Source organism: Podarcis gaigeae, assembly GCF_964106915.1.
Source record: "Podarcis gaigeae genome assembly, chromosome: 15".
Classification (NCBI taxonomy): domain Eukaryota; kingdom Metazoa; phylum Chordata; class Lepidosauria; order Squamata; family Lacertidae; genus Podarcis; species Podarcis gaigeae.
Window position 1 is genome coordinate 42,783,356 of NC_139692.1, and position 22,069 is coordinate 42,805,424.

A 22,069-nucleotide genomic window follows, 5' to 3' on the forward strand; every position below is an offset into this window, starting at 1 on the left:
GGGGGGATGATCTTATTTCTTGGATTACTCCATGGCATGGGAAAGGCATTCTTTGTAGGCTCTGAAATCCAACACATGCCTGCTCTAGAGGGTAGGACCTGAACCGATGGAGTCAAGTTGTAAGAAAGCAGATTCCGGCTAAAAATTAGGAAGTGCTTTCTGACAGCAAGAGCTGTTCTACAGTGGAACGGACTCCCTCAGGAGGTTGTGGCCTTGGAGAATTTTAAGCAGAGGTTGGGCGGCCATCTTGTCATGGATGCTTTAGCTGAGATTCCTGCATTGCAGGTGGTTGGAGTAGACGGCCCTCGTGGGTCCCTTCCAACTCTACAATCCTATATGATTCAGGAAGCTGCTAATTTACACCCTCCATGCTTTTGCCAGCATGAAAAAGCTTCGGGAGGCCAGAACCTTGGTTAAGGTTGAACCACCGCCATTTTGTCCTCCTATTCAAAGAGGTTTAGATGTTGAAGCATCAGAAGTGGGCAGTGGTCCTTCTTCCCTTCAGGACGAAGTGCTAGCAGCACCATGTGTCCCTTCAGCCATAGCTGTCAACATTTCCCTTTTTCTTAAGGGAAATTCCCTTATTCCAAATAGGATTCCTCGCAAGAAAAGGGAAAAGTTGACAGCTCTGCCTTTAGCACATCTCTTAGCTGGCTCCATAATGACAAGAGAGAAAGGAGACCCTCACAGCAGCGCCACATGAGGGAGATTTGTGCGATTGCCTTCTCTTATACCTCCCAGAGAGTGCCAACTCTTTCCTTTCATGGAGCTCCATAAAAAGGAGCTCCCCCTTCTGTTTTACTGTGAGAGTGTGTCATTTTAGGGGGTGAAACCATTTTTGCAAATTACTTCAGTGAGGGGTCTTAAAAAAATATGTTTTTGGAGAAGAGTGGCAGACGAAGATGATGGACTTTGCAGAACCAGCGAAGCTGGCAGAAAAAAATCCTAAACCAGCATCATCAAGTATTCCAAAAGGACTGGAGTAAATTTATACAATATTTGAAAGATTATTGTAAGCAATTAACATCACTAGCAGGGTTGTCTGAAGACTTGTAATGAGAAATTTTCTGTCTTTCTATTTTTATTTAAATTTTGATCTGTTTTGTAATGAGTGTAATTAGAAATGGAAAACATACAAAATGCAATGATATAAAGGTTAATTTTGAAAGCTGTGAGGCGGAAGGGAAGGAAGTCAATAGGCTCTAAAGAGCCAAAGCAGTAAAGTGGATAACAGTGATGTGAATGTATAATATTAAATGGAAAATAAATAAAGATAGATGATAGATAGATAGATAGATAGATAGATAGATAGATAGTTTTTGGGGTGTGAGGGATTCCAGTATGCTATTATTTTTTGCGACTGGACAACATTCAACTTGGTAAGTCTACATTGCATGAAGAAGCACATCAACTGGTTTTGGAAAGCCAAAGAACTTTAATTTTACCTCCTGTTAACGTCAGGTCATGCTAAATAATACGAGTAACAATAATTTATAATATAGCAGCAAGTAGTTGGCAATCATTTGTAATGATTTTGCACACACTTTACTCAATCATATTAATGTAACCGAAATATATTCTGAATTCCCCTAAGTCGTGCTACAACTTTTTATCAGCTTGCAGTTTTGGAATTTGAAAGTTGAAAAATTCAACACGTCCTTTGTGAGGGAGGGAGTCCTTTACTTCTTTGGAAATGCAGGGAGCGTACCCATGAGAGGAAAAAAACCCCATAATTGCCAGAAAGCAGCATTCCTCACCCCCACACCCCTGAATTTTGAGCTGGTGAATGTGAAGCCCCTGCCTTAAAAGCCCTGGGCACTGTCAAAGTCAGAGCCATGGGAGCCTGACCAGACCCTTCCTGGGCAGCCATCTTGGCCAGAGATGGCGGAAGCAACAGGCAAAAGTATAACAGCTGTGGCGTACACCTCAGAGCAGGGAGTGGGCTGAGCAATGCTGAGGAACCCCGCTCATGACACTTGGGAAAGGCAGTGTGGATTGTGTCCAGGGACTTCCAAAAGCGAGCCCTCAGGATCCTGCCCCTCGCCCATAGGGTCCTTTAGCTGAGGAGTTTTCCCGCCATTTTCCTTCCTCGCCCTCATGGCAGTGCCAGAATCTCAGGCTTGAATGGTTCCCTTTAGAGAGCTGCCTTTTCTCTCCCTACAAGCCATGGAGGGCCATGGGAACGTTTCCAAGGCTAAAGCCTCCCGAGGGCTGCTGTCAAATAAGTGCATAAACACCCATTCCCTTGGGAATTGTTTTTCATGAAGATTCAAAAGGCTGTCTCTCCCTCGCTTCCCCCCATGAGGGGTAGCTTACTTAGTTATATACACTTGATCGTAAGAAAAAAACCTCAGAGCGATTTACAAAAAGAAGGGAGACCCTTTGAGGTTGGTGTTTTTTTAAAAAAAACACAACCAATAGGTGTATAGTTTTTATGAAATAAAATTAATCAGTATGTGGAGGCATCTGCAAAGGCAGCTGGTCTTTCTAAATAGCTTCAGAATAAAATAAATTCATTTAATTACCTCATGAGGAGTTTTAGGGCTCCCCTAAAGAATGGGTTAGAATTACCTTGCTGCATGAAACTACAAAATGGGCTTTTCCTGATTCTAGTTTCATGAGGCTTCTCCCTTAGCTATTGAAAATGTATAGTGTCCTTTCTTTTCTCCTGGGCTTCAATTCATTGACTTAAGGAACCCCTCAAACACGCTCAGTAGAGTTTAGTTTTCTGCACAATACATGTTACTTGGATGTGGTTTGAACATGAGGGCAGATACAGCCTCAGGTTTTTTTACTGACAGTTCAGTACTAAGTAAAGTGTATTATTTAAATGCAATACAAATTTTCTTCATTCCTTTATTTGCCAGACAGTCCCTTTGGAATTTTATTTTGAAGAAGTCTTTAATAGGATCAAGGACACGAAGGTGCTTCTTTCTGTATTGCCCAATTTCACATACGTCAACCAACATCAGAAAATTCAGAGAAGTGCAAATTTCATAGGACAGCTGTCCTTCAACCCGTGATTGTTTCAGGAAGTGTGAGTTAGGTTGTTACACAATGAAGTGAAAACAAAAATGGGGGCTAGGGGGTCAGAGAAGGTGTGGAGTCCATTTTCATTTGCAAGGTGTCGACTAAAAAACAGCCGATTCGCTCCCACAAGAGGTAGCGATGGGCACAAACCTGGATGGATTTAAATAAGGATTAGGGAAATTCATGAAGGATATCAATGGCTACGTTTCCCCTAAACTGTCAGAAGCAGGATGCGTCTGAATAAACGTTGCTGGGAATCTCAGGTGGGCAGAGTGTTTTTGCACTCATGTCCTGCTTTGGGGTTGGCCACTGTGAGAAGAAGATGCTGGACTAGATGGACCTGATCCTGCGGCCAGGTTCTTTCTCGGTTCTTAGGCTGAGACTCTTCGACAGGAGACGGAATAATCCTTCATCTAAGGCAAGACTGTCAGCACAAATCTGTAAATGACATGGAACTTGGGTCTGAGTCACGGCCTTAACGGTGGCCAGGCTGCTCCAGCTAAGCTCTTGCACTTCACAGCTTAAGGAACGTCGCTGTTAATGTGGCCCGAAGAATTCACCGCGTCTTCCTTGTGGCTTCCTCTCACTCACTGACTTCTGTCACGCAAGGGTATTTGCTCCTCCTCTGCTTCTGACGCCGCCATGTTTGTCATCCCCTGTGACACCCAGCTCCATAGACGCTTCCCTGGAACAGGAAACAGAAGAAGGGGGAAGCATCTGTCAAGACTGTCCAGCAGGGACAGCCAAGTCCTCAAACAGATAAGCAGTTGTGCCCAGGCAAATGGGTTAGGAGGAGCCACAGCTGGGCAGAAGAGCACCCACTTTGTATATAGAATTCAGTCCCTGGCATCGTCTCCTGAAATCTTTCTGCCTGTCGCTGCATGCCCGCTGATGCTTGCGGTGTAAAATATGTATACTTTTGTCTGGAAGGATGGTGCCTCAAAGAGTTTGCAGTAAAAGAGAGCACATATACCTTCCCCCGAATTGCATTTTCCTCATCGTTATTTTATGGTGTTCTTTCTCTAACAATAACAACAACAACAACAACAATAATAATACACTTTAAAAAAACACACACACACCAAAATGCCTGGCATCCCTTTGCCTGTTGCCAGGAGAGGTGCTGCTACTCATTTAGTAGATAATGTAGATGAAACAGTGGTCTGATTTACTATAAGGCAGTTCCGTATGCTGCTATGTCAACTCTTTGTTCAGAACCATGAGGACTAGAACCTTCTTTCATTTTTAGTGGAAATACTGCAGATGTCAGGGAACAGGTGGTGGTCAAGACCTTTCTCTCTGTTATACCTTGGAGGGCCATTGCCAGTGAGAATATAGATGAGTTACATGGACAGATATATCAAGTCAGACTAAAGTCAGGTCCCTATGATCAGGGAATATGGGACTGAATACAGTGGTACCTCTGGTTACGTACTTAATTCATTCTGGAGGTCCATCCTTAATCTGAAACTGTTCTTAGCCTGAGGTACCACTTTAGCTAATGGGGCCTCCTGCTGCCGCCGCGCCACCGCCGCTTGATTTCTGTTCTCATCCTGAAGCAAAGTTCTTAACCTGAAGCACTATTTCTGGGTCAGCGGAGTCTGTAACCTGAAGCATCTGTAACCTGAAGCGTCTGTAACCTGAGGTACTACTATGTGTGTGTGTATATATATATAAAATTTCTGCCTTGTATACTTAACTCCTGTTCAGCAGCATTTCATGCTGCAAGCAAGGAATTTTGAATTCTCTTTTTTCTGGGTCTACTAAAAAGATTTCTCAAGGGCAGAAACTCTAGTAAGTGTAGAGAGAGTGGGTATGACCAAGAATATTATTTTTGGTTTTTTTAATTTCCTTTTTTTTTTTTTTTGCCAGATGAATGCACTCAGCTGCTGAGATGGGCAGATATGAGACTTTCCCCTGGGACCAGTTTCCTGATTTGACATAGCAACATCACCACCAGCTGGCATGGCCCTGTGGTGCTGTCCAATGACCTCTTGTGCAACAGAGCTTTCCCTGATGGTGCATTAATGGCTCTGAAGGCAGGAAGGTAAGCAAACCCTTTGAGTAATAGAAGGATGGGGAATTTGTGGCCATCCAAATTTTGTTGGACCACAATTTCCAGCATCCCAACCATACTAGCTGTGACTGATGGGAGTTGGAGTTTAATAACATAAGGACGATCATAGGTTACCCATGTCTGGAGTTGGGTTTTGCGCTTTATTTACCTTTTGACACCATCTCACTGTGGTCTGAGTCTGTAGGATCCTCCTTGAGGGTTCCCAATTCTTTCTTCCAGTTATCCCAATCTACCTCTTCCACACTACAAAACACATACAAACACAAATGAACAATGAACCGCCTGAATCCCATCACTCAGCTGGGAGCAAATATACAGTCGACATATTGCATAGCTGTGTAGCTTTTTTGGCATAATTGTTTGTTTCCCCACTCTTGACATACATAGACGGAGCTGTATCAATACGTAACAAACTACAATAGAGAATCCACCTCGTCACCATTGTGCTGCATTGCACATTAGTCCAACCATAAGGTGCCCTATGGGTTTGCAACAGTGTGAGGCATGGCCGAACTCACCGGAAAAAATATCTCTTATCTTTCTCTTCTTCAGAGCCGATAGACAGCTGGCAACCAGATCTCTTGGGCTTCTGCCAATACCAAAGCCAGTTTTTCTCCAACTCCATAATAGCAATCGCTCTCTGTGGATGCAATAAAGGAAGAGTGTACACCTCACAATTACCTTCCCACCATCTTAGATCTATAGGGGAGATCTGTCTCTTTGCTCCATACACTAATTTGACATTGGTCCATCTAGCAGTGGCTCTCTTGGGTTTCAGGAAGCAGAGATTTCCAACCCTTGAACTGCTGTTCTGCTTATAGAATTTGTTGGCCATTTTGGAGCAGGATACTGAACTACATGGGCTTTAAATCTGATCTTGTTCCTTATGTGTGAATTCTTCGTCAGGGCTGAGCTAACAGACAGCTGTCAGAGTGGGATCAAGGGTTGGAGAGTGAGGAGCCAGGAATTTATGTATTTATTTATTTTCAGCCATTGTATGCTGCACACAATAGCTTTATTTTCCCAAAGCAATGAGCAATGCCCAGTGGTTTTGGACTTGCCTGCAGCTTCCAAACGCCTTCACTGTGTCCAGAGAGTTTGGTGACCGTCTCGCTCATCAGGGCAATCAGCATGTTCAGAAGGAGGATGTAAGTCATGATGACATAGAAGAGAAGGAGGAGCATCACAAAGTAATTGAACTTCAGGTTCTCATGAAACTCCAACTCCCCCATCCCAATGGTGAACTTGAACAGCTCCAGGGATGTCTGCAGGAGCCCAGCATACTTGACTTGGTCTTTGTCATCACTGTTGACGAGGGAAGACCCATTCTGGACTGGCTGGGGAGGCTCCCCGGTAAGTATGACAAGGGCTGAAATGATAAATCAGAATATTCAAACCAAGAGGCCCTTAGAGACCTTGAAAATGTCTCTGTTTGTACCAGAATCCAGTCCCAAAATACTGGCAGAATTCTGGCTGCTGCCACCCATTCCAACGCTTCCTGCTGCGACAAGTAGAAGAGTTTGGATTTAATATCCCACCTTTTACTCCCTTTAAGGAGTCTCAAAGCGGCTAACATTCTCCTTTCCCTTCCTTCCCCACAACAAACACTCTGTGAGGTGAGTGGGGCTGAGAGACTTCAAAGAAGTGTGACTGGTCCAAGGTCACCCAGCAGCTGCATGTGGAGGAGCAGAGACGTGAACCCGGTTCCCCAGATTACGAGACTACCACTCTTAACCACTATACCACGCTGGCTACACCACAACAGGTAGAGACTCACCTGTTGAAAAGCCAAAGAGGAAAATCAAATAGACCATGAGGAAATGGAAGACGTCCCGCAGAATAGCCTGGAACACAGAGCAGGATATAAGTGAATCAAGGGACCACAGCATGGTGTAGTGGATAAGAGTATAGAAATTAAGAATGGGAAGAGACCCAGGTTCAGATCTTTGCCTCGGCATGAAATTCAAGTGGATGAACTTGGGCCTAAGAGCAGGGCCAGCCTCACAACTGAGGTGACATGATTCCTACTAGGCCAGGAGAAGGACTGGATTGAAACCAGACTTTGCTTTGCGAAGATGCTAGCAGTTTTTATTGGATTGGTGTTCTACCAACCTTGTGTATCATGACAATGTAGATCCCGGTTTGCTGAAAGCCTCGCATGTAATACAGCAGGTTTATCCAGCCGAGCAGGAGGGAGGAAACCATCCAAGGCACATAATCTTCCAGCCCTGCAAGGTACATCACTGCCGAAACCAGCAGGGTCACTGACTGCAACAGCCTGTGAGAAAATATGAGGGATGCAGAGATGATCCCTGCTTAGAGGTTTCCTTTACAAATAAGGTATGCAAAATCTGTTCGATTTCTACCTTGCAGAATTCCACAAGGAAGCCAGAGGAGGCACCTTTAAGGCATAGAAGAGTCTCCTTGGCCTGCTAACACACAAAAGCTAAGCCACATGCCCCAGCTAAGCATTGTGAGTGAGAAAAGAAAAAATTGCAGCCTCTTCACTCCTCTCTCGGTCCAGAGCTAAGCCATGGATTGGAGAATGCATTACGTCCAAAGCTGGGCTTGTGATTTGCACCACCCGCCGGACAAACCATGAGAGATGAAGCAAGAACAAACCATATTTAATGCTTGACTGCAAAAAATAAAAAAAAACTCAAAGTGGTTTACGAAATGCAGGAAGCAATGAAATAATCAGTAAAAATGGTTGAAAAGAACTATTTAAAAATTTAATTAATAAATAATAAAATTCTCCTAGGATGCACACTTCTGTAGAGAAGTGCAGATTTGGAAGGATGGCTGTACTGCAGGACTCAAGTCATATTCTTTCAAAAACTGCAAATTATTAAATACTGAAAATATTGAAATGTCTTGAAATACGAACTGAATCCATCAAAATTATTGTACATGACAGCAGGCTATGGTGGGAGAAATGGGGGGGAGAGAGATTGTGTTTTGAATTGTAAACCACCTCCACCCATAATGGCCTCTTGCCCACATGCCCCCCAACATACAGGAAAATCTCAATGTAGCCATCCTGAAGCAGACTTTTCAGTGACAGGCGCCTTCTCCACAGGTAAATAGTCTAAAAAGCAAATGGATAGGAACACTCTTGTCAATACAGCAGCAACAGTGAAGTGGCAAATTCAGAAGTGCAAGATCCCTTCACGATGGTCACAACTAAGTCTACACAACCTTCTCAAATTATACAATATTAATTAGTGATGCATTGCAATAATCAGAGCAGATACCCACTTGTCACCTTTCAGCCAAGTGTACTATTTTCTATGTATATACACAGGCATACTGTGTATATACACCCTTTCATACTGATGGAGCAGCCCTAGGAATCTGGAGACAGGAGTCCTTCTGAGACTCTGCTGCAGAAATAGTAAGGTGTATTTGCCTCCCCCCCCCCCATGACCCTGGACCACTACACATCTGTACAACAGGTTGAACCATCTGGTGGTGGTACAAAAAGAAATCGCTGGCAGTAAATGAGTAAGCAGCTGAGTGGGTATTTATTTACAAACTTACTCACCAGCCCCTCTAGTGTGGAGACGAACAACTATATATATATGCTGCACCCCCCTGCAATCCCTACACAGATCTGGCTGACACAAGCCACAAAACCACAGCTCGCCCCTATACACGAAGCCAAGCCAAAGCACAACTAAGTGCAATACAGCCATCTTCTCAGGAAAACTCTTCACAAAGTTCAAGAGGTCAAGACACAAAGACTTTAGCAACTAATCCACACCTAATGACCCACCTAAGTGGTACTCAGGATATCACTCAAGAAATCACTCAAGGTATCTCTCAAGTAATTAAGGAACAAAAGAAGAAAAGGCACACTAGCCTGGGAACTTCCTCTCTGCCCAGAACATTGGAGGCTAGACACCACACCCCCTCTACAGTATTTATAGGAACTCAAACATTGAGATCCCGCTCTGTTCCAGTAACAAGAAGCCGAAAGCACCAGCCTGAAGATGACGAGTGAGACCTCGTCGAAACGTCGCCTAGACACCCCAACTTTTACACGGGAAGACACCCGAGGACACCAAAACCTGCATTCCTGTACCCGTGAAAATCTACGAAAGCATATATATATATATATATATATGTGTGTGTGTGTGTGTGTGTGTGTGTGTGTGTGTGTGTGTGTGTGTGTTTTAAGGGTGATTTGACCAGAAGGATCACTGTCCTTGGTATGTGCTTTCACTCATCCCTGGTTCACCTCTGGGCAATAAAATCCTGCAAAACCTGGTGACTAATCTGTGTCTCCTAAGGGAGCAGAATGTTGGAAAGATTCCAGAAAGACAAAAGGAAGGATTTGTTCACACAGCTCAGAGTTCAATTGGCCACCAATTTGGGTGGCTTTAAAAGAGGATTAGATCAATTAACGGGGGAGGGAATTATCCGTGACTATAAGTCACAATGGCTGCGTTCTCCTTCCTCTGCTGGAAGCAGTGTGCTTCTGAAATCCAGTTATTGGGAATCTCAAGTTGGCTCTTGCACTCAGGACCCAACTGCGGGGTTCCTAGTGGGGAATCTGGTTGATTAAAAAGGCTCCTCCTCCACAATGTGTTAAACCATCCTAATGGTTCACCTCTTTCTATCCTCACCCCAGATTTTCAACTGATTCGACTGCAACCTTGTGTTTCAGCACTGGGCAGGCAGCCATGAGAGACAAGGAATAACATGTATGCAACTGAGGTGTTACATTATGAAGACATGGTTTATAAGCCAACAACAAACCAAAGCTATACATTGTGTTTGCTTGGCAGAAAAATCAGACGGTTGTGGTCGGCTCAAATGTCCAAACTAGCCATAGTTAGGCTCAACAAACCATGGTTATGTGCAAACCGGGGTAGTGTATATATTTTGTTAATTCTTTTAAAATGAAATATTTGATGCTCTTCATTTCTGAAGCAGTCCTATTTTCTTCAGCTTTCTGTAGCCAACCTAAGACACACAAAAAACCCCCCAAAAAACCCAAACACATCCCAAACAGCAGCAGGAAGAGCAGGAAGAGTATGTTGTACCTGAGCAAATAGGAGATACACGCCTCCAATTAAGACAATGACCTGGCCAATGAGCCACAATATGTCTCCAGCAGCATTTGACACTGGAAAAGGAGGCTGGGGTGATACAAGAAAAAAGAAAGGGGAGGTACATAAGTAATTGAGGAAGATAAAAGCAGTGACAATCAGCTGATTGTTAGGGCTTGCAAAGTGCTGCACAGGACTCTGCCGGCACTGACCAGCTGGTCAGCAGTGCTTACAAGTTCCTTTTTGACCAGATATGACTTGGACAGATCTGGCAGTTTCAGCTTCTCTCGGTTTCTCATTTATTCCAATCTTTATTCTAGTTCTCCACATTTCTGCACCTGCTTATGATTTATTTATTTTTAATCTCATCAAAATGAATTTCATTTTTTTAAAGACATCATGAAAATTTATCCCTGTGAATCTCTGCTGGCGATTTTTGCCTCAAATGCAGATTTTGGCACACCAACCGTCCCTCATCCCTAACATAACAAACTTTTGTATGTCATCTTCCCCTGATATATCCATAATAATGCACACTTGTTCATCTTTGCTTGGCTGCAGAACTGCAGTGAATGATTTGGACAAGTGTAGATTTCAAAGGATGATTGCATTTCAGTTCAGAAAGTGGAAATTAGGTAGGTTTGCCTTTCAGCGCAAACTGAATTGCATCTCTCTGCCACCCTTAGCCTACATCATGTATGGGCAGGTTGGTGTGGCTTGGTCCAAAAGGGCCTTGTAGAACAAACAGGGAGCTTCCACACTTCTGCCCTAGAGAGCCACCCTCCTCCTCTCTCTGCCTCCCTCTCTGTATCCCCCAAGCCCCAAAGCTGCTGTTACCTTCCCCTCCAGAGGCCGGTGATAAGCAACAGCTGAGAACACTGACATGAACAGCATATAGGAGAAAAAACTGATGTAAAATCTCATGGCAGCAAAAGAGTCCCATTTGCTTTGAAGAAGCTTGTTTATAGGTTCCAGGACCACCATCTTGTACCGCTTCTGTATGTCGGAGAAAGAAATAAAGAAAATAATTCATTGATTCAGCCCCCACCATCCCTGGTTATTAGCCATGCTGAGGCTGCTGGCAGTTGGCACCCAAAAACATCTGGAGGGCCACAGGGTACCCTAGCCCTGCTCCAAGTTGCACAAAACCACAGCTTCTTCAGCCTGCAAACAGGTTGGCTGAATAAACTGTGGTTTTGAGCAACGAAGAGGCCTATACTGGTGTGTGTGTGTCTTTACTTAAAGGTATTAAACTGCTTAATCATCTAAAATGTTCTAAGCCATGTACAACAGTGCAAATCAGCATAAGAATGCCAAAACAGTGCCATCAAAACAGAGATAAATAAACCTACTGGTACAGTGTTCATTCTTATAGACAGGACAGGAAAAACATGCAAATCTTTACAAGAAATTAGTAGTGCATAATTGATTGTGCTTCAGTTATGGCACTGAGAATGGCAACAGCAGAAAATATTGGGGCTCGCCGTTTGTGGGTCACCATCCTATGATACTCTGTAGGGCATGGTGCTATGGATTACATTTTCCAGGCTAATCCCATATTTTATATTACAGCTTTTTATGGGGAGAGGCCATCAATCAGGGTAACCTATTTTGTTTTCCCAAAATAAGTATCCACAAAGGCACCAAATCAAGACTCTCTAAGGCAAGAGTAGCCTCCTGAATTAGGTTAATGGTCCATCTAGTTTCACACAGCGACCAACCAGGTGCCTATGGGAAGACCACAAAAAAATTATTATTGTGTAGACTTCTTCAAAGAATAAATCAAGAACATAAGGGGCCTGTGTAAACTTTTTTTTAAAAAATGATGGGTGCAGAGCACTGAAAAGAAAACAAAGATGGCACCAAGAAAATCTGAAGAGAGAAGCCTAGCTGTAGAGAGAACTGAAGGATCTCCCTTAGGGATTATTTTGAAGCAGACAAGTCACCTTCATTGATCATCTCACCGGAGTATCGCTGCTGTAGGCAAGAATGTCCAACACAGAGTTCTCCTCATAGCTGTCAATGGAGGTCAGGTCATAGAGAGAGATGTGGACAGGCCCGTAGGTCCATTCAGTGAATTTCCGCGAAAGGTGACGGTACTGCGGGTCTTTGATTTCACGGTGAATAATGTTTTTGAAGATCTAGGAAGGACAGAAAAGGGGGAGGAATCTTCTTTGAGTTTTGCCTTCCAACATTTATAAATAGTTAGACAGCATCTGAGGCCCTTCTTTATGTGCTCCCTCGATGAGAGATCTGGAGGGTGACAACATGAAAATGGGCCTTTTCTTTGGTGGCTCCCCATTTGTGGAATGCTCTCCTCAGGTAGGCCTGCCTGGCACCTTCATTACACACCTTTAACCACTGAGTGAAAACATTTCTCTTCAACCAGGCCTTTGGCTGATTAAACAATCTATGGCCTTTTAAATGTGCCGGAGGGGGGGTATTGTTTTTTCCGTTGTTATATTATGTATTTTGTGTTTTTATATTGTAAACCACCCTGTGATCTTTGCATGAATGGTGGTGTAACAACATCATCAACAACAACAACAGGAACAGACCAACAACTCCTCAGTGTTCTGCCGGCATGTCTTCTCCAGAGTGACCTTAGGAGTCCATCCTCAGTGGCTGACTTACCTCCTTCCACTCTGATTGGCTCCAGTCAGCACAAAGGGTGGGAATACTTCTTCTCAGTGGCTAAAAGATTCCCATTTCATGCTGATTGGGGAGCTCTGGGATACTGAAGAAGAAGATGACGACACCGGTACCCTTCTATAATGGGTATTTGACCCCCTGTGACCCCCAGACCAAAACATCTCTGCCAGTAATGGGTGTGGCTTAGAAAGAGTTCCAAGGGCTGGAAAAAGAGCCTTGAAGAATTGCACCTGCATCCTGGGCCTGAGTCTCGCTATCCCTGGGACATGATATTGAAGCTTGTGCACTGTAATGGAGTTGTGAAATCATGTATCCCCGGTACAAATCTTGACAACTTAAGAAGATTTGTGCAAGTTGCCCTCTCAGTTTCAGCCTCCTACTCGGAGGTTGACAAAGCCACTTCCGCCCTACAGAGAAGGTGGGGTTGCGGGCTTCACAGCCCAGCCCACATGCGATTGGGAGGATTCCCGGCTGCGTCACCCCCTGGCCAGCCAATCGGCTGGCTCTCGGGGCGTGGCCTGCCCTATTTAAGACAGGACGCGGCCGGGGATCTCCCTCTTTGCCACCTGCCAGCTGTTCCGGTTCTGGAGGTTGACAACACTGACCTATCTTGTGTGGCCTGAATCTCTGCTAGCATGACATGAAGATGCTGCCTTCCAGATATTGTTGGACTTCCGTCTTCTTGTAGCCAGTGTAGCCAACAGCCAGGAGAATGATGGGAGCTGGAGTCCAACAACATCTTGGAAAGTCACACGTTCCTCAGCTCAGAAATGCAGCTGATGATAAGCTCTCAACTGACTTACCTCTATCTTTCCAGTCTTGACGGCCAGGGTCAAAGGGTTCAAGCCTTTCCTGTTGATTAATTCCTCCAGTTTCTGGCATAGGTTGAGCGTAGCACTGTGCATCAGGATCTTGTTGTACATCTCAATCACCAGCTCCCTGTTCTTCTCATCTGCATCATCGGCTGCCATCACCAAGGCGTGGAGGACAGTGTTGCCGAGGGAATCCCGCTCTGCCAGGTTGGCCTTCTGATGAGGGTTATCCAGGAGATACCTGATCACTTCTGGCTGGTTGGTGCAAGCAGCTAAGGAGAGGGGAAGCTCACCTGGAGGAGGAAGGAGATAAACGGAAGCAAAGCTCAGAGAGGAATGGTTGCTTTTGGCACAAGTTACAAAAACTGAGCACCCACTTCAAGAATCTGTGACAGCAGACTTTAGGCAGAATTCATCATGCGAAAGGCTGGGCTGGATGAATCCCAAGCCAGAATTAAGATTGCCGGAAGAAATATCAACAACCTCAGATATGCAGATGACACAACCTTGATGGCAGAAAGTGAGGAGGAATTAAAGAACCTTTTAATGAGGGTGAAAGAGGAGAGCGCAAAATATGGTCTGAAGCTCAACATCAAAAAAACGAAGATCATGGCCACTGGGCCTGTCACCTCCTGGCAAATAGAAGGGGAAGAAATGGAGGCAGTGAGAGATTTTACTTTCTTGGGCTCTATGATCACTGCAGATGGTGACAGCAGTCACGAAATTAAAAGACGCCTGCTCCTTGGGAGAAAGGCGATGACAAACCTAGACAGCATCTTATAAAGCAGAGACATCACCTTGCCAACAAAGGTCCGTATAGTTAAAGCCATGGTTTTCCCAGTAGTGATGTATGGAAGTGAGAGCTGGACCATAAAGAAGGCTGATCGCCAAAGAATTGATGCTTTTGAATTATGGTGCTGGAGGAGACTCTTGAGAGGCCCGTGGAATGCAAGAAGATCAAACCTCTCCATTCTGAAGGAAATCAGCCCTGAGTGCTCACTGGAAGGACAGATCCTGAAGCTGAGGCTTCAGTACTCTGGCCACCTCATGAGAAGAGAAGACTCCCTGGAAAATACCCTGATGTTGGGAAAGATGGAGGGCACAAGGAGAAGGGGACGACAGAGGACGAGATGCTTGGACAGTGTTCTCGAACCTACAAACATGAGTCTGACCAAACTGCGGGAGACAGTGGAAGACAGAAGTGCCTGGCGTGCTCTGGTCCAGGGGGTCACGAAGAGTCGGACACGACTAAATGACTAAACAACAACAACATCAACCTACCAAAGTAGAAGCAAGCCCCTTTCTCCTGCTGGTGGAAGAACTTTCCACAGGCCTTGGCATGGACGTCAGCGCCATTCTCCACCAGGAGCTTGATCAGATCTAAATTCCTCTCCTCAATCGCAATGTGGAGTGCTGTGTGGCCTAGCAGAACAAAAATGGAATGAAAGAAAATCATTAAAGAAGTCAAACGTAGAAAACAAGCATGTTCTCCTACGCCTGAGTGGAGGAGTTCTTTTTTTAATGCTGTCTCCCCACCCCAAGGTCCTTACCTTTATAGAAGCTATCCTTACAAGCTACGTTGATCAGAGGCCTTGGGTTCTTGGTCTCCTTGTCTATCTTCAACAGCAAAGGGATGGTGGGGTTTGACCCATCTTTTAAATTCAGCAAGGCCTTCATCAAGCAGGTTTTGCCCGTTTCTCCATCTGGAAGAGAAGGGATTTTATCCTTTGTTTGTAGAAGTGCATTTCTTTTTTCTAACAAAGACAGTGTAAAGGGCCATTCAAGTCTATCAAATGCTTTAAGAATATCCAATGAAAGGGGTGCAGGAGGTGTATCTTATAATGTCTTCTGAGAAGAGCTGGATCCTAGACTAAGGATCCTGTTCCAATATATTCTAGAGGGTGAGAGGATCCCTGAATCTTGGAAATTGTCTCAAGTTTCCGTCATATTGAAACACAGCTGAACTGTGTTCATATAGGTCAAAAGCACTAGTTGAGCAAAATGAAAATATTTAATATGCGATCTAGGAACAGAGATAAATATTTTCCTCACAAAATTGGTGCATAAAGATCAAGCAGACTTCATGCTGGGGTGCCATATAAGCAACTCCATCCATTTCAAATATTCAGGGAAGAGCCTGTTTCAAAGAACATAGATGCTTTAAATTTGCATATGTATTGTGAATTGTGAATTAAGTAAGTTTGCATTTGTGAATCAAATGGAACTTCTCTGTCATTTCTCCTCTTGCCCATTATGCGCTCCCTGATCTTTTACACCAGAAATACCAGGAATTTAAACAGGGACCTTCTGCAATCAAAGCAGATAACTGTACCTGTAACTGTGCTATGGGCCCTTATGATTTCCTCTGCTACAGAGTTCCCAACCTGTGGGGTTGAAAACCCAAGCAGGTTTGAATCCTGTGTAAGGTCTAACATTCGACTGACAGTAAATGGATGGGTCAACATAGGAAATAAATTTGGATTTGTGGGTTGCCATACCAAAAATGATGGGAACCACCAATCTACTCTATAGTTTGGGAAATTGTCTTTTCTCTATGTGCTTGGACCCCCCCCCCCTTAAAATACCATAGCCAACTTTTGTATGTTGTTCCCTGAGACCAAAGAGCAGGTTTGTTCAGATACTGTTCAGATACTGTTGAGCACCATTTTGAATCAGGTGTAACAGAATATACATTTCAAAACTGCACTGATTTTAACCAATTTTTGCATGATGGTTCATGTCAGGGAACTGACATCAGAGCGAGCAGAGCGAGAGGCGGAGGCAGGGCTCCAGGGCGATGCCAGAGAGGGGACCAGCAGGGGGGAAGGAATTCAGCGTAACACCAATAGAGATGAGAGGGAGATGGAGGAATTGGTGACAGGGCTCCAAGACCCTTCACCCGAATCTAGTGGAGAGAGCGCTGGCACGCCCCTGCCTTCCCCTCACTTGCGCAGACGCGTTCCGCGCAGGGAACATAGGAGGAGACTTGGGGTCAAACAGCTTTTATGCTGGAAGAGGTTCAAGAAACGCCCACTGACGGATTCTGCAAGTGACTAACAGGTCACGGAGGGCGAGCTCTAACCCTAAACATGGTTGAGCAAACAAACTGACTAAACTGAAGGCAATTTACGCACAAGTAACCCCTTACAACCATTACAGTTCATGAGATCAAAGAGCAGGTTTTGGTCTAAATCTGGATACAATTGGATCAAGGTGGAAGACTAACATTTCAAAACTGCACTGATTTTAACCACTTCTTTTTTAACTTTTTTTTTTACAATTCCAAAGAAACTCCAGATGTGAATGTTAGTTAGTTAAAAACAACAAAACTTCCCTGAGAAAATACAGTGGTACCTCGGGTTACATACGCTTCAGGTTACAGACTCCGATAACCCAGAAATATTACCTCAGGTTAAGAACTTTGCTTCAGGATGAGAACAGAAATCGTGCTCCAGCAACACAGCGGCAGCAGGAGGCCCCATTAGCTAAAGTGGTGCTTCAGGTTAAGAACAGTTTCAGGTTAAGAACAGACCCCCGGAACAAAGTAAGTACTTAACCGAGGTACCACTGTAATGTGATTTACTACAGTAAATCACATTTCCCTGCTCCAAACATCACTATCTGTCCTCTGCACTCTGATGGTCCTCATCAATCTTGTGAATAGTTCTATGAAGCTTGAGAAGATTGCCTATTCTTACATCAGGGAGAAGGTTTTTTTTAGCAAAAACCCTAGCTCTCAGGCTCATGCCTACCTGTGTACTCAGAGTTGGTAAGAAATTTGCCGGTTTTTCGCAAATAGTCCCCCAGTCCTTCCAGCTCCTCAGGGTTCCCCCTTACAATAGCACCAAAGAGGCGGCTCTTGTTAAAAGTGTTCTCTTTACTGTGGGGGAAAAAAATCAGAATGAACAAAGACCACAATCTGCAGTGTACATTTAAAGCGGTATTGTACTACTTTAAACAGTCGTGGCTTCCCCCAAAGAATCCTGTCATTTGTTAAGGATGTATTATTAGGATACCCTAGTTCCCTTCACAGGGTTACATTTTCCAGAGTTTTCTTAGAAGAGGAGCTAATTGCTAAAGCTCTTGGTGGGTTGTAGCTTTATTAAGCGTCTCCTGATTCTCTTTAGCAAATGATAGTTCCCGGGATTCTTGGAGGGAATCCGTAGCTGTTAAGGTGGTGTTATAATGCTTCATAGTGCAAAGGTAACCTACATCCCTCTTTAGGCAGAATATAGTCCAGGGAGGACCATACCCCAGTGGTAGAGGCTCCTGCTCTGGATGCAGAAGGTCCCAAGTTAAATCCATGGAAACTTCTCCAAGCAGAGCTGGGAGTGACCCTGAAATTCCCAAGAGCCTCTGTAGACCAGTGGTGGTGAGGCAAATAGTGGTGTCAAGAGATGAACTTCTAGGCCTTATAGACCTTGTTCCAGAAGGCATTCACCAAAGAGCTCTTGATATTGCTGATCTTCTAACAAAATCCGTAATATCAGCCTCCATATCTGAGCACTGGACAGTGGCCAATTTAACACCCATTTTTTTAGAAATGGACCTCTGGGAATTAACACGGGGAAAATGGTGGAAATCATGAATAAAGATAGAATGACCAAACATATAGATGATCCAGTATTTCTGAAGAAGACATAAGCATGGCTTCCACAAAGGTAAGTCCTGTCTAATTAACCTTTCAGAGCTCTTGGAGAGTGTCAACAAAGATATGGCTAGGAGCTCAGCAGCCAGCAGGACCAATAGTCAGCCATGATGGGAGTTATTGTCCACCAGCTTCCAGAGGCCCACAGATGTTCACCATCCCTGCAGTAGATGGGTTGACTCCTGAAGGCAGCTGCTTACCTCAGATTGGGAGGAATCTTAATCCTAATCTTTGGAGATGGCGGACGTTCCGTCTCATAGGAGGTTTCCATGGGCCGCGGCTCTCCTTTCCCCCCAACTGCCTTCTTCTCCCTTGCCTCCACATTGTCCAAGGTGCCATCATCTATCTCCAGTATTGGTAAGTTATGCATCATGCCACTGAAAGTGCTGGCAAGAGAATAGATCACCACAAGAAGGTTTATTTGATTTACAGCAAATATATTGAATAGATTCTAGCCCTTGGGATTACAAAGAAAAGTGCGTTACAAAAAAGGTCTGGCACATTCAGAGGTCCAGGAGCATGGAACTGCATATAACAGAAGATGTATATATGGAACCTTAAATACCTTAAAAACCATCTCCATCTGCACAAACTAGCCTGAGCATTAAGATGCTCACTGTAAGCTATGAGCCTGAAACTCCCTGGTTAAAATCTGCCATTCACATGCCAAGGGTGCTGTGAAAGCCCCCATCTCCAGTAACTTGTGTGTGCTGCAATGAAATGTCGCACTGTGTCCTTACCTCCTCACAGGAATGCTCATTTTCAGGGTTCAAGACAGCCATTATCTCAAAGCAGAATATTCCATTGCCCACCATCCACAACCTGAGTTTTCTCTTTTTCTTTCTAACTGATATTGAACACCCGTGGCTACTGAGAATGCTCAGTCCTTGACTGTTGGGGTGAGGGTCTTCCCCTTAAGTGTGTGGGGGTTTTTAATGGACTTCTACAACTCTGGGGTAAATGCAAATTAGATGTTGGGAAGTGTGATTTAGGTAGATTCACCTTTAAATCTGCACTATACATTGAAATCACAATGATGCATATAAAGTGCATTGCCTATACATTACTACACATTTAAAGCACTATGATACCAGTCTGAACAGCTGTGGTTTCCCCCAAAGAGTCCTGGGAACTACAGTTGTTAAGGATGCCAAGAATCATTAAAGGTAAAGGTAAAGGGACCCCTGGCCATTAGGTCCAGTCGTGGCCGACTCTGGGGTTGTGGCGCTCATCTCGCTTTACTGGCCGAGGGAGCCGGCGTACAGCTTCCGGGTCATGTGGCCAGCATGACCAAGCTGCTTCTGGTGAATCAGAGCAGCGCATGGAAACACTGTTTACCTTCCCACCGGAGAGGTACCTATTTATCTACTTGCACTTTGACGTGCTTTCGAACTGCTAGGTTGGCAGGAGCAGGGACCGAGCAACGGGAGCTCACCCCGTCGCGGGGATTCGAACCGCCGACCTTCTGATCAGCAAATCCTAGGCTCTGTGGTTTAACCCACAGTGCCACCCGTGTTAGGAGATGCCTATTCCTCTCATAGTGCTATGATTCCCAGAGTGGTTTAACAATTAATCCGTCTTCCCAGGGAACTTTGGGAATTGAAGCTCTTTGAGGAGAATAGGGGTCTCGCAACAACTCCCAGTCACTGCTAATAAACTACACTTCCCAGAATTCTTTGGGAGAAGCCATGACTGCTTAAAGTGGTCTGGTGCTGCTTAAAATGTAGAGGAAACCTAAAGGCGAACTGACTCTTGATTTCTCCCCCATTCCAAATGAGACAGATTGTTCTTTTTTTGTTTGGCAGCCCTGTGAACTGCGTAATAGCATTTTGATTCTGAGGTGCTTCGTCTTTTTGCTGAGCAATGCTTTGAGAGCCATCTGCAACGACAAGCTTCCGACACACTCAGACAGAAACTAGGAAGAGGATGCGGCTGAGGGCGTTGCCTCCTGAGATGCAGGACCTAATGGAGTTTCAAGACAACGGCAGCATTCATTATCAAGAGTGCCTCATGTCACATGCCTACTGAAAGGGTGTGAGGCTTCAGATATAATTGCAGCGAGCAGGGGAAACGAGGGGGGGCTAGGAGGCTTTTCATGTGAGCCGCACAATCTGATGTTGTGATGACCCCCGGACTTTAAAAAGAGGGTTAAAAAAATTCACCAAGGATAAGACTATCAGTGTCTACTAGTAGCCACAATGGCTATATTCTCCTTCCACTGTTGGAGAACTCTCTGAATACCAGTTCCTGGGAACTGCAAGGAGGGAGAGTTGCTGTTACACTCATGTCCCGCTTATGGGATTCCCACTGGGGGCAGTTGGTTGTCCCCTGTGGGAACAGGATGCTGGCCTGATGCAACAACTGGACTCCTCTGATGTTCTTAACCTCTTTCAAGCACTCCAGGGCTCAACTGTGGAACCTGAGAGGCCAAAAAGATGTTTTTTTACAACTATGTGCCTCATCACCATCACCATCATCATCACCACTGAACCGTACCTGGAGCTTTAGGAAGAAAAGAGGTACCGCATGACAGGCATAAATCTGACACATTCAGCGTAAACATGCACACACAGAGATACCGTTGCTTCACCTCTAGGCCTGAGGTGAAGTTCCACCTGAAACTCAATGTTTTCAGTAATCTCTTTTCTAGAGTAAAGGAAAAAATCAGCCAGAAATATATGCCATTCCTGATTTCAAAGGTCACACCCTAATCTCAGACATATGGGGGTGGGCATACGGCTTGGATTACTCCATGGCATGGGAAAGGCATTCTGCACACGCTCTGAAACACTCTCATTTTTTGCCTGAGAAGAGCCAGACTTATGCTTGGAATTTTAAAATGATCTCATAGCATGATGAGGGGTGGGTGGAAGGAGAACATTTTTCAGTCGCCACAGTCCACCTTCCGGAGACCACCTTGCAGTGGTGGGTGTGGCCCAGCGTAAAAGTAAGCAGAGCAACAGATACAAATCTTCTCTTTGCAAAGGAAGCTGCATGTTTCCCACAATAGAAAAGTCAGAAGCTTTTGCATGCCTATACCTCTATCCAGGCAACTAAGAGGCATTATGATAGTTCAAGGAGGGCGTGGCCTGGGGAGGCTCCTGGGGGCCACAATGAAAGACACGGGGGGCCACATTCACATCCCTGAGATTCCCCATCCCTGCCACAGACTGGGGACTTTCCCTGGATTAAATTAAGCTCTGCATGTTTAGTTATAGGCGAGGCTTGTTGGGGAGGGGAAAGGAGAAGGAAATAATGGTTTATAATGTACTTACTCCACAAAGAGGTTCCACCCGGTCTCAGTGCACAGGTCTCCTTTATCCTGCCGAGCAAACGATGCCCCGCAAATGCCAGCAATATTTCAAATGTCAGGCTTTTTGGATTCACAACCCCTCCGTTGTTGGGCTGCAAATGCTGATTCTTTTGTTTAAAAAGAATTAAAAGGAAAGAAAAGCAACATTGGCTTTCCTCACTTGCACACCAGCAAAAGGTCCATTTTCCCCCGGCGCAGCATTTCTTCCACCCAACCCGATGCAGAACCTGCCGCGTTCTGAAACCCCGTAGCTACTTGCAGACGGTTATGTCGGAGGCAATCTAGAGGAAGTCGTTATTATTGACTGCCTGTTCCCATAAAGAGAATGACAATTGCATTTAGAAGACTGATGGGTGTGGGAATCGTTCCACGTTTCAGAGATGCCGGAATATTGCTAATATCTGTCTGCTTGCCTCCTGCCAAGGCGGAGAAACAGAGTCACGCAAGGCCCCCGTTGAGAACAAGATTTCCTCCTTTTTTGTT

The 22,069-nt window shown here is 44.8% G+C and overlaps 1 protein-coding gene across 1 annotated transcript; it reads right to left on the bottom strand.

The window, feature by feature from the left end:
• Nucleotides 1–1,415: 1,415 nt before the first annotated feature.
• LOC310832859 (transient receptor potential cation channel subfamily V member 2-like) lies at nucleotides 1,416–22,015 on the bottom strand. The gene is made up of 16 exons (XM_083715113.1): nucleotides 21,549–22,015; nucleotides 18,474–18,659; nucleotides 17,378–17,505; nucleotides 15,176–15,328; nucleotides 14,907–15,047; nucleotides 13,617–13,918; nucleotides 12,126–12,302; nucleotides 10,999–11,157; nucleotides 10,156–10,251; nucleotides 8,125–8,195; nucleotides 7,220–7,385; nucleotides 6,885–6,951; nucleotides 6,169–6,476; nucleotides 5,626–5,747; nucleotides 5,256–5,350; nucleotides 1,416–3,715 (listed from the first exon to the last, which is right to left on the bottom strand). The coding sequence occupies exons 2-16, from the start codon at nucleotides 18,644–18,646 to the stop codon at nucleotides 3,618–3,620; spliced, it is 2,256 nt and encodes a 751-aa protein (XP_083571239.1). The 5' UTR covers nucleotides 18,647–18,659; nucleotides 21,549–22,015; the 3' UTR covers nucleotides 1,416–3,617.
• Between the last annotated feature and the right edge of the window lie 54 nt (nucleotides 22,016–22,069).